The sequence below is a fragment of the Falco naumanni genome, chromosome 2 (assembly GCF_017639655.2).
Source record: "Falco naumanni isolate bFalNau1 chromosome 2, bFalNau1.pat, whole genome shotgun sequence".
NCBI classification, from domain to species: domain Eukaryota; kingdom Metazoa; phylum Chordata; class Aves; order Falconiformes; family Falconidae; genus Falco; species Falco naumanni.
Window position 1 is genome coordinate 81,294,898 of NC_054055.1, and position 12,604 is coordinate 81,307,501.

Consider the following 12,604-nt stretch of genomic DNA (forward strand, 5'->3'; position numbering starts at 1 on the left):
CCAATGGGATCAAGATCAAACCTTCAGAGTGTTTTTTAAAATGTCATCATTAGTAAAGAGATGCCTTGCCTGGCAGTCCCAGGAGGTCAACATAATGTTGGATTTTAACCATAGCCTTCTGCAGTACTCCTCTGAGATGACAGCTGCTGGAATTTCCTATTTATCTCAAAATAGATGAAGCAAATATTAATTCTGCTGGAGCAAAGATCAGTGGAGCATCCCCACTGAGATGCTGGTATATACTATGGAAGCCGTCAAATTCCTCCTAACCTGCAGGAAGAGGGCATCTTACAGGTGCAAGAAGCCCACATGCACTCACTGGACAGGGATGTATTTTTACCTACTACAAAAAACTCCAAGGGGGCAGCTCTTGTGAAAGGTCACACTGGCCATCAAAAGGTGGTTTTATGATCAGTAACCGTTTTCTCTGCAGTCACGTGAGTTTCATTCTTACCTCACTACCTTTCCACACAGAAGGACTCTGGCCTGGGAAACTTCTTCTAGCTGGTGAGGCCAAGGCCAAAGGTTATGCCCTGAGCTGCCTGGCTGCACAGAGGAGGTGAGGGAAGAAATCAGTGTTGAAAATCTCCCACTGCTTTCCCTGATCTCTTCCTGGAAGGACATACAGGCTTCCTTTTAACTGCCTGGGAAAGAGCTCTAGAGCACCTCAGCCCAATGAGCCAAGAGATACGCTCTAGGCATACACGGGCAAATGCAGAAACCCGTGCTGCAGGAACGCAGGTGGAGATCTGCTTAGCAGTGCTCACACATGGGGTTGACTCTGCATACATGGCAGGTAAGGAGGAGAGCATTGGTAATGGCTTGGGATGCTTTCAGTGCTTCTCATCTGAAAAATGACATCACCAATGCTGAGGTTACATTTTGCTTCAGTTCTCTATTGGCAAACTCCCATTTCTGTCCTTTTGTACTGTTGCTTTTGCTCCATATTGTAAGTCTTACCCCACAAAGGAAAACAAAGAGAGAAAGAATAAAAACTAATCCAACTTTTTTATTGAGACTTTCCGTATTGCTTTTCTCAAGAGAAACCCTGGGATGTTCACGGAAACCCATACCCTGTATTGTACTACTGAGCACATACTTTCAGTTAGTTCTTCAAATACTTTTGTAAGATAGAAAAGTCAAGCAGGAGTTGGGAGATTACTAGATCTGAGTGAACACATGCTTAGCAAGCTGAGTCACCCCTGAATCCAGCCAGCCGCCTGCAGACAGCTCCTCTGCTGCTCAACTGCAAATTACTTCTGGCCTTGTGCAGAAAATCTGTTAAACAATATGCAATAGGAGCTGATGTTGTCCTTGTCCCCTGCCACCAGGGTGCTGGCACCTGAAGTCCTGCAGTTGATAGCACTATCTGCATGATACTGAAGGGGCTTTCTGCATGCTCATTCGCACAAGTCCAAATCAGAAAAGTATCAGATGTAGCACTGCTGACAAGAGACAGCTGCATCCCAGCCACTACAGCAGTTTTCAGCCTTTTTCCATACAAAGGCCCATATGCATTTTCTAGTGCTTGATGCCCAGGAGAGGAAAGAGGGCTGAAAGGAAGATGCCTATCTTTGTGGAAAGGAGTAGAAAGGGCAAGAAATTGAAAGATTCCCATCGTCAGTCACAGACACCTAGGAGACCTTCTGCCCTGTCCCTGTTGCATCCTTGGCCTTGACTGCTATTCTGAATTCAAGGACAGTGAGATTTTCAAAGCAAAAAAAGCATCCCCTGCAGGGCAGAGGAAGGAAGGGAACCACAGCGAGCTCTTGGGAGAGGGTCAGGATAAACAGAAAGTCACGGCACCTACCTGTCTGTTTTCCTTCCTCTCTCTGCACGTTGTGGCCATGGAGCAGACAGAAGGAGGCACCCTGCTGCAGCTGGGCAGCTCCTGGTGCCCTGGCTCGGTCACTCAAAGCGGGCCAGGTAACTTTATGCAGCACCGGGTCACTGCTGCTGCTGTTTTTCCTTCTCAGTTCTGCTCTATCCCCTGCAGCAATCCCACGCTCATTGCTGATGCAGAGAAGCTGAAATATCAGCCTGCTTGGTTAAGACAGGATTTGCAGCCCCTTGGGGATAGCATCACTGCAGCTACCCTGCTGTCAGCTTATTAGATACATCGTCCGAAGCTACCAGCAGGCTCAGCGGCATGCGGAGCTTGCTCTAAGACCTTGTGAAATGAAGGAAGGAATTTTTTGAGACCTGACAGAGAGACAAGGGCTGCAGGGGCAGCGCTAACACATGCTGTACTTGGCTGAAGGTCTGGGAGATGTGCTGATCCGCAGCCAGAATGATGCCATAGACCCAACCAACTTCTCCAGGTTCCCACCAGCAGCGGGAACAAAACAAATGGGACATTTTCCAATTTCCAAGACACATTCCAAGTCTTAGGTTGTCTGCTCCCCAACCGTATCTCTTACTTTCCAAGGAAGTGAGCTCTTCAAGAATGAACAGATTCAATATGTAAAAAGCATCCTGCCCTGACCCCCCAGGGGAGGGAAGGGAGCCAGGTCTGGCTATGCTGCAGCATGAAGGAGTGCACACACAGGCCTCCTCAAAGCCTGGCCCATGAACAGCAGTGCCCCAGTGCCAAAGGCAATGCAGCCACAGACAGTGGTTTCTGCTTCTGGGAGAGGAGCTCCACAGGGAGCAGACCTACCTCTTTGCCCTGCCCCAAAGGACAAGCTTTTGTTAGCAAGCTGCTTCTTCCTCCCCCACGCTAATTTCCTTTCTCACTTCCTCTGTAAACAGAATCTCCTTCTTTCTACGTCACTGTGCTTAAGGGTTGAATCCTTGGAAGCAAATTTCTTTTTTCTCTCCCTCTTGGTGCCAGAACACCCTTTGTCCTTTTGTCTTCCCTCAAAGTATCCAGAAAGGATTGCTTCATTCTCATTTAGGATCTTAGCATCTCACTTAGGATCTTAGAAGCCTCATTTAGGATTATTGCAGTCTCCCATCCAGAGGGGCAGAGGAGCACAGGGCTGGAGCACTTCTCCCGCCCATAACCTATGCCGCTGAGAGCAAGAACACCAGTTTTAGCCCTCCCCACAATACAGGAGCTGCTCCTCTTGGCATCCGTGTCCTGCTTCCATAGCACGAGCCCAAGAGAGCTCACACTGCCCAAATTCAGACTGCTCTGTGCAAGCTGGTCTGCAGACAGGCAGGACCAGCATGCCCAGGGCCGCCTTTTCCACTGAGTTCTCTGTAACCTGGCAGGATCAACATCTCCTGGGATGGAAAGGCCTCGTAGGACTTTGCAAAGATAGCTACTCTTAGCAGCTTGCATGGGTCTCACCAATTACCCATGGGTGGACTATCAGGTTCACAGAGAGGCCATGTCACAGCTACACAACCAGGCCAGAAGCTAGCTGGAGGCTGGCAGCCATACTGGGTATCAACACCTCAGGCTCCCTCTTCTCCTCTCTGCCACCCACCGCTTGGACAGCCAAGTACTAGCTGAGCAAGGTAACAGCCCCCTTGTGTCTGCCAGACACTTCAGATACTTATTCCAAAAACTTTTGCAACCCAAATAAAAGTGGTCGGACTAAGGCAGAGAAGGGGGAAGTTAACAGGAAAAGAACCAAAGCAGAAATCTAATCTGGAGGACTGAACCCTCCAGCATACTCCCTCTGAAATTAGGAATGCTCCAGCACCAGCTCAGCCTCTCAGCAAATTTGGTCCACATGACTTACCTGAGCACACAGGAGGTCTGTGACTGCACAGGGAACCAAATCCACATCCCCTGAGTCCCAGATAAGCCCAGCAGCTATGCCGTGACCCATCTTGGGAGGCCTGCATCTCAGGGCCCAGCAAGAACAGCAGGAACAATACCTCCTGGCCACCAGTGCAGCGCAAGCTGTATATTGTATTTCTTGTACCCAAAGAAACTGAAATGCAGCTCTAAGAAACTGTAATTTAGTAGCAGCTGAGCACTAAAATGGAAAGGCTCAGTTTGTGTAGTAACATTTCATTTTTTGTGGCATTATAGCAGTACCTTAGAACATTTTCCATCCTTTCCTCTGTAATCCTCTTGTGACAGCCTTATTGGTGAAAAGGTTGCCAGCGGGCCACCCCCTGCTGTAGACAGCCTATGCAATAGAAACTACCTATCACTACAGAGCACTCCATTATAATTAAAAAATAATGGCAAATGCACTTTCTCCTTTCATCCATCCTGAAAAACGTGTATCATTCTGAGGCCAAAGGCTTGTGGAACACCAAGCACTTTCCGTTACAGGCTTGGTATGTTGCTCAAAAGCTGCCTCCTCTGTGGCAGCTTCTTGATCGGTTTCACTGTGCTCTCAGGCTTGTAATCTGCCCTGGAAGCCTCCCCCCTCCCTAGGCCACTTACAGCATCACTATTGTTTTTAGCAGCTCATTTTTTCAGCTGACTTTAAGATCCCCAGAGGCAGTCCCTTTTTTTCTGACTGTGTTCCAGGTTGCCATTGGATGCTCATGAAATGACTCCAGCACCTTTTGGTCCCTTGCCATTTATAGCTAAGAGGGTACCACCTTTCCCTTGGCTTCCTTACCAGAGATCTGCCTGCCGCTAGATTAGCTGCCTGGGCACTGGAGACACGGGCTCTGTCTGACAAGCAATCTCTGAAGGTTTCCGGGGCAGTATTACACACTGTCAGCATTGTTGAAGCTGAATAGCTCGGTGGCAGATCAGGGCTGCACAGGACAACATTGCTAGAGAGGCTTCCTGAAGGGGCTTCCTTACTGGAACCAGGGTGACTCACTCCTACTCAGCTGCTCTTGTCTCAGGGAGATTAAGCTTCTGCTGCAACAGGGTAGTAATGATGTTAATGAAAATCACTCTGAAGGAATAAACAGTTACTGCAGTAAAAAGAGAAAGGATACTTTTGGGAAGAACAGCAATTGCTGTCGGTCCCTTCTCGCTGCTGACCAGTTTCCGAGTGCACGGAGAGCTCCGCGTCTCTTTGCGTCAGGCACAGGATGAAGCGTCCACTGCATTTTCCAAAATGCAGCTGCACCCAGCCAAGCTGTTAAATGTAAAAAGCGGTCACAAGAGCATGCGTAATTATGTATGCGCATGCTGGGGGTCTGGCAGGCACTATGGCAAGCCTACACGTCAAAAGCAGAGGTAACCACCTGCCCATCTGCCACACTGGCATTGTGACTATGGGCCCATTAGGCATTACAGACCCCCCAGAAGTCTTCCATTTTCCCTGTGAGCAGCTCTGCCCACACACCTCCAGTGCCAGCAAGGTCTGCTGGGGTGGGCAGGGAGGCCAGCAGGAGAGCCTTTGCTTACTGGCGCTCAGGTTTGCAGCGTCTGTGTGTCCTTCAGGTTGGCCACCCTGTCCTTCCCAGGTTTGTTACTCAGAGAAGGCATCCCGCATAATGCTAGCGCCACTTTCTGGCACAGGCAAGGCCCTAGTGCTTTCAGCCACCCTCCCCAAAGGAAGGCAGCTCAGGAAAATCATTCAGGATCGCATGCGCCAGTGCCCCCCACCTGGGCAGAAACACGCCTGCCACGCTGCTGGGAGAAGAGCCCAGAGCGTTGCTCAAATCCCGGGCACGCCGGCCCCCACCCCGCTCAGCTGCTCTGCCCTGCCCTGCCGGTCCCCTCCTCGGGGACTTCACTCCCTTGTGCTGGCACCCGGCCCGCTTTCAAGCAGCAGGGTCCAGCCACAGGCTGGCGTGCTGTCAGGAGTGCCCGGCTGCTGGCTTCGGGCTCCCCAGGGTCTGCTGGGCCATTTGAGGCTTGTCTTGATCCTCTTTCATGGCCATCGTGCTGTGGAGGCAAGGGATGCTCTGCTTGAAAAGCATCAGGCAGCTCACCCACACGTGAAGCGGTCCTTTCACCACAAAACCTCCCCGATGTCTCCTCTCAGTGCTGTCATCAGTGGCATGGAGGAGCTGCCCTCGGTGCAGCAAAGGCAGCTGACACCTGCTCAGCTTGGCCTGGGACGCTGTCAGCCATGTTTAAAAGCAGCTGAGGAGGCAGATGGAGACTCAGCGAGGCCCCGTGTGTCTGCAGAGCCACTCATGCCAGCTCCTTGTCACCATGCCACAGCTGCCTCAGCCCCGCAGCAGCTCAGCTCTGCTCCCCACCAGCACGTTGGCTCTGTGGAAACCTCCCTTCAGCAGAAGCTGCCCTCTACCCAAACCCAGTCTCTTCCCCGTTTGCTGCACGCCTCATGCCAGGCCAGCGAAGCCCTGCTGGGAGCTCCACAGCCCGTCGGCAGGAACAGCACTGCCTCGCAGGGCCCCAGGCTGCCATGCCCTCAGCACCCTGGTGCTCAGCTCCCCACTTAGCCCAGCCTGAAGACCTGCCTCCCATGTTTCTCTTTGCTTGTCATCACCATGGCATCACCTTGTAGATCTTCCACCTCTAATGAAATGTTCTGGCACGTGCCTAGGAGTACTGACACAAATCCAGTTGCTCCAGACATTGACCTAGAGGACTTGTTACCCTAGCAGGGCACCCTGACTTTCCTTGGTCTCTGAATGCCCACCGCTGTCTTCCCCATGCCAGCAGCTCCTGGAAACCCACAGGCTGAGAAAATGGCAGAAGTCCTCCTAAAGATCCATCCTTGTGCTGCACCAAAGGCCCAGCGAGCCCTACGACAGCTGTAAATATGCCGGGAGCCATAGTAGCAAGTCCTCTGGTAAAGCTGCAGTACACTGGCAGGCAGCGAGGGGCTGGTTGCATTGATCAGCTCTCGCACACGTCATGGCTAAGCCAAAGTACCCTTGAAATTGATTCTGGACACAATAGATCCTGCTCAGGAGGAAGAAGCGCAGACCCAAGAGCTGGGCTTTTTTCCCCTACATTCTCCATTTTCTGTTTTCTGCTAATACAGGGTAACTGCTGCACTTTATTTGACCTTGGTGGCAATACAGCTACAGAAGAAAGGAAGCATTTATCTCTCTGCAGAGAGCGACAAACAGCTTGCTTCCCTAACACCCAACCCATTCCCCTGCTTCGGTTCAAAGTAAGACCCAGGTGGCACGAAAGCCACTTACGCAGCTCAGTTGGACCTGACCTTTCCAATGCACCCAGCAGAACCACCCACATCTGGCCCTTTCCCAGCCCTTGCCGAGGCCCAGACCAGCCTTGCCCTCAGTGATTGCTGCCACTCATGACTGTAGCACAACAGCACACCAAATGAAAACCCCGTGCGTTCATTTGGCTGAGCACCTGGCATCAGAAGTGCTTTAACTACAGCCACGCCCGCAGTAAAAATTATAGTCCTATAAATTACATGACCTATAATTCGGTCAAAGTCTTTTTAAGGTTTCCGACTGAGCAAGTTATAGGTTGCAAAGGTCATCATAAAGCATCAGAGAAATTAAAATCTGCGTGACATCAGGAGTTTTCTGGTGGCTTTTTATCAGCTGTAGCTTGTAACTCTCATATACGAGAAGCAACTAGCAGTTGCAAAAGTTCCTGCATACAAATCAGGAAATTAGCTACAGAACAACACAGACGCGGCCAGATGTAGCTGCAGATTAGATGCTGTGAAGGGAAGGGGCAGCCATGCTTTGCAGATCCCTTAACTTGTGGCACGTACATGGGGCAGGGATAACAAGAGGAAACAGAGGTTGCTTACTCTCCAGTAAAACTCCTTTCTCCTCACGTCCAGCACCCTTGCAGGGCTGGAAGCAGTAGAGGAGATGAATCACACAACATTTGCAAGACCTGTAAAATCTTACCAATTCTGAAGTCCAATTTGTGCTAATCAGCGCATAGCGCAAGCACAAACACTAACCCAAAGGGGCAGCTAAATGAGTGGTGCAACCAGCTGAAACTGAATCATCTGCAAGTTCACTCGTGTCCGTATCACCAAACTGTTACCCTCTCCCATTCCTCCTCCAACTTACTTCCCTCTCTTAAACAACCATAATGGGATGATGTGTCTTGAACTCTAGTTCACCACCATTGTCCCACCTCCTGGGAGCGGGCCAGTGCTGGCATGCAACCAAACAGCAGCTTCCCCCAGGAGCTGGGCAGCTGGTTGCTCTTCTCATCCAAGATCCCACAGGCCCCTTCAGAGATGCCAGGCCACTCATGCTGCTGTGTCTGCCACTCAGCACGGGGCACAGAGCCACCGGGGAAGGTCTGCCTTTCTGGGTCTCCCTATCTTCTACTGAGGTTTTCCACTTTCTTTTCAGCCAGCTCATAGTCCAGGCCAAACATCAGCCTAAGATAACACATAAAGAAGCGGTGGGGCAGTACATTATATAGCTAAACTTCTTAAGTCACAGGAAACACATTTAGGGGATCCTAATTTAATTTTCTTTTGCATCTAATTGATCAGCAGCAGCAAATATGGAAAGCCAGCATTTCCGAGGAGTGTTAGCAAGCTGACATAATTTCAGCAGCTCTTTACACAGCATATAAAACTGAACGGACTGAAGTTCAACTGTAAGTGTGCAGCTGATACTGTGAAGTAAACAGGCGCTTTCTTCAAAGGGTTTTTAAAACCGGTTTTTCGTAGATTTAGACAGAGATTTTGTTTAAAACAGATCTAGCATAAGAGTCAAATTTTGCTTTCAGTTATATGAGCATAAATCTGGAGTAACTCTGATAATCTTAAAGCAACACCAAACTCATTTTCTTCTTCACCAAAACTCTGAGATTGTGCAACAGAGCAAACGGCAATGATGGATAAACTCTGGACTTTGAACACGGTTAGTAAAACTAGTGCTTTGACTGTGTGAAACATCTTATCTCCTACAAGCTAGTAATGCAAGTAATCAATTACTACACAGAAGAATCCCAAACTTTTCCACAGGATCCAGAAAAAGCAACATTCTAAAGCCAGTGTTTTCCAAAGCATAGGCTGAACTCATTTTAAACCAGTAAAGCTTCCTAATGGCCCACAGTTTCAGACCGAAGCAAAACTTCACAGCAAAATAAACCCAGAGATTTATAATGCGTACGTTAACCATTCTTTAACTGCAGCAGCAACCTTACAGTGTCACACTGTGTTTCTGTATATCACTCATTGTTCCACTTTGTAAATAAAGCTCTAAGGTTTTGGAGCAGCACCTCTTCTTTAGAAACTTTCTTATACTCATAAACCATCAAAAAAGATATGCTCCAGGGGACAGGGAGACTCAAAGGAGATCCACAGTTACTCACGAGCCCTATTTCTGGCACTAGCCACATGAAGACAAATGAAGACTTTAACCACTCTTCCAAACAAGGATTTCTCAATCTTATCAGCAAACAAGTTTCTAAAAATGCTGCCTGTGAACAATAGGGTAATCTCAAAACTTGCTCTGTATCTGTTATTGCAAAATAGACACTAAAAGATAGGATCCATCTCACCTAATTTTAGCCATCTAAACTAAACAGTCAGCACTCTTGCATCAGCAGCTCACCGGAGCTTCCTCTCCAGCCAACGGCATAAGGCTCCCACCAATTTTAACATGGAGAAAGAACCAGTAAAGAAGGCATTGATGACGCTGGTTGAAAAGTGTAAATCACTGGTTTATGATAGATACCAGGATCTGGGAGAATCCCAACAGGACGCTATGCATGGGGTATAGCAGGCACCTGTATGGAAAGCTGCAGGCTTCACTCCCACAGCAAAAAGGTTCAATTGATGGCAACACAGCCCTAGACCTGCAGAGGAGCAGGAGGAGGGGGCTGGTCCCTGGCTCCATTAAATGGGGGATGAAGGAACGTGAAAACCAGCAAAAAGATGTAACAGTTCACAATGCAATCTGCAACTAGTAATGTCCAACTTCTTTTACTAAAATATTTAAGTATGAGAAGCCTTAATGAAATTCCAAATACTCTGAAATGTTAGAGGGTCAGGCTTATCCCTGGCTTCTATTTGCCTAACTACAGTACAATTTGACTCCAGTGACCCTTTTTAATTTCCAAACCAAAAAGTTTTATGAATTTGCTTCCCTGTGCTAACAAGTTCCACTCAATTTTTTCTTTTCCAGAAACCCAAAGAACTGAAACCACAGCATTAATTGCAAACACCTAGATAAAGTAAATTTAGGGAAAACTTTAAGGCTTTCCTAGGGGCCTGTTTGTCACAGGTTCTCTATAATGCTTCTGGTATTTTTGCTCTTTAGTATTTTTTAAGATACACTGTGTTTCACAGATAAGGTGACTTTCTCTTATTTATCAGTCTTGCATAATGGAACACTTAGTGCAGAAAAAAACAACTTTCTGAAGGCCAGTGGATCATCAATAGCTTGATTCTAAAGATTCCTGGCAAGCCGCATCTGAAAATAAAGTCATCTGGTAGATGTCCAAAGACTAATCATCAGATCTGAGCTGCTTGCTGGGGAAAAACTGCAGTGTCTTGAATCATCTATTTTAGCATGGCTTTTAAGCACTGACCATGCTAGTGGACACACAATTAAAATGAACAGCCCTGTTTATTTCCTGATTTCCTATGAAAATGAGGTGCAATTGCATTGCCACTCCCCCTCATAACACTGAATCTGTCAGTCATCTCCCAGCAAACTTGGCAGAGAGAGAAGACTTCTAAAAGATAATTAAGCTCCCTCAAGCTCCCAGCTAGGGTAGCAGCAGAGAAGACCTAAATTAGAACCTTTATGAGGGTAAAGCTGGCAGAGTGGCATACACCCTGCTTGGTGGCAACTAACCAGCCCATCACTATAGCTTACCAACATGCCATGAGCATCCGTGTCACCCTCAGGTCACGCGCTTCATGCTGCCCCTTAGATGGACTTGGTTTCAGTGGGAAGGGCTGGGAAGGACAGCAACTTTTTCAAGAAATATCTCAAATCTGCAGAACATGAGGCTTCGCCAGCTCTTCTGCTCACAGAACCACTTCTTTTTCTGCTATTTAATGCCTTCCAAAAGTTTGATACAAGACCTTCACAAGCAGATACCAATTAAATGGGAAGTGGATGCCCTTCAGCGTTTCTTAAAATTTAATGCTTTCATGAGTTGATATTCCAGGAAATTACCGATTATCATTTTGATCCCTTTAGGATAAAACTCTAGGAGGTTTAACTAGGACAGCAAGATTAAAAACCAAATCCAAAGAAAGCATGATTGAAAGATTCAATGTAGTGTTGAATCAGACAGGGCAGAACCCACATGCGACCCTTTCACTTATGCAAGATCTGTATCTTAATCTCCACTTTAGACAGTCCCAAATCAGACTGCTACTGTTTGCAGCATTGGAGCCAATCATTTCAAGTAATTTTAAACTGATTTATTACATTTCTAACTCTGAACATTCATCATTCTGCAAACAGCCTAATGGGAGATGACCGATGACTCAACTTACACATTTTACAATGGTTTTCCTCTAAAACTGGCTACCAAGCACAGTATTTAAACCCTACAGAGTTTACTTCATGTTTCTCTGCATTTGGATTAGAAGTCCACATTGTATTTTGTTAATTTGTGAGTTCACAGCTGAGGTACCATAACTTTAGTACGAAAAAGTTGCTACCGCAGCATTGCATTTTTCATTTGCTGGCTGCGTTTCTGTCATCAAAGAAATGGATGCTATTTTTTTTTCCTAAAAAAATGTGTAAATTCTACCGATAATAAGCACACAAATGTTTGTATTTACCAGTGAGGTAAGCAAGGTGTACACAGAAACTTCAACAAATAGCACAGTTGTGAGAGAATGCAATGCTGCTCACAACAGAGCAGTTCATTTTAGCCTCTTTGGTGCACAGCAAGTTACCACAGCCAACAGTAATTAATTTCCTTTTTTCAGGGTTTTTGAAACAACAGTGGCTGTTTCTAGTATGCCTGGCAGGCACTGACTGAGTGGGCTTGCAGTTTGAGTGAATCTGAATGCAAATTTTGAAAGCAGAATCCACTACACGCTACAGAATTTAAGTGTTCTTTTATTAGAATAGAAAGAGGTGAGAAGTAACAACATAACTGGAACTTGGGATGCATTCTGACACAGAACAGTCATGAAAAGCAACAAGGTTTTCCTCACAGTACAGTAATTCATAAGGGTGGGCCAAAGGGATTATTTACCACTGCAATAAACTAGATGTAATCAGTGAATGACTATTGTACTCCCTATATATGGCAAACAGATGACATAACCTGGATCGTTTTGGAAACCCATTATCAACAAAATCCTACTCAAAGAAATGAAGTCTGTCCCAACTCCACTAGATTACCTAAGATCATATTGGGGGAGCTAAACGCCAAGATTTCCCAAGTATTATTTCAGTTGGGTTACCTAACTCCCAAAAAAGGATTTTGTCAGAGGAAATTAGGCAGAGGTTTTTTCAGTCAAGCCTATCTCCCACAACTCTTGCAGCACAAAAATATAGGAAAGACGTAAGCAGTTGGTGTCATAGATCTCTTCTATGCTTCATACTCAAGTATTTTAAGATCTTCAAGTAGTTCTTTTGCAAGTGCTTGCAGTTCTGCATTGCGGCTCTTTGACAGTGCAATGATACGCTGAAATGGCAAAGTATCACGCATCTCAGAGGCTGCCTTGGCTAATACTTCTGGCTCCAGAATCACAGATTGGAGGAGCCGCAGAGCATGAAGACAAACTTCTGTATCCGGGTCTAAAAGCGGGGGAGGAAAAAATCCAGCGCTCATTAGAAGCGAGACCAATAAAGCAGCATTAAAGCTCTACAGTGCCATTCC

General features: G+C 47.0%; 1 protein-coding gene across 5 annotated transcripts in view; it reads right to left on the reverse strand.

The window, feature by feature from the left end:
* Positions 1–11,819: 11,819 nt before the first annotated feature.
* Positions 11,820–12,604, reverse strand: part of LOC121084069 (heat shock transcription factor 2 binding protein) — a 34,092-nt gene continuing 33,307 nt past the window's right edge. For 2 of the 5 annotated variants that reach the window (XR_005826568.1, XR_005826569.1), the window contains exon 10: positions 12,434–12,522. Coding sequence is in view for 1 of the 5 variants with exons in the window: in XM_040585193.1 (XP_040441127.1) it covers positions 12,314–12,522 (209 nt within the window). In the remaining 4 variants the exon portion in view is untranslated. Of the gene's footprint in view, positions 12,523–12,604 lie in introns of all 5 variants that reach the window. The other 3 variants (XM_040585193.1, XR_005826570.1, XR_005826571.1) reach the window with 3 other exon arrangements.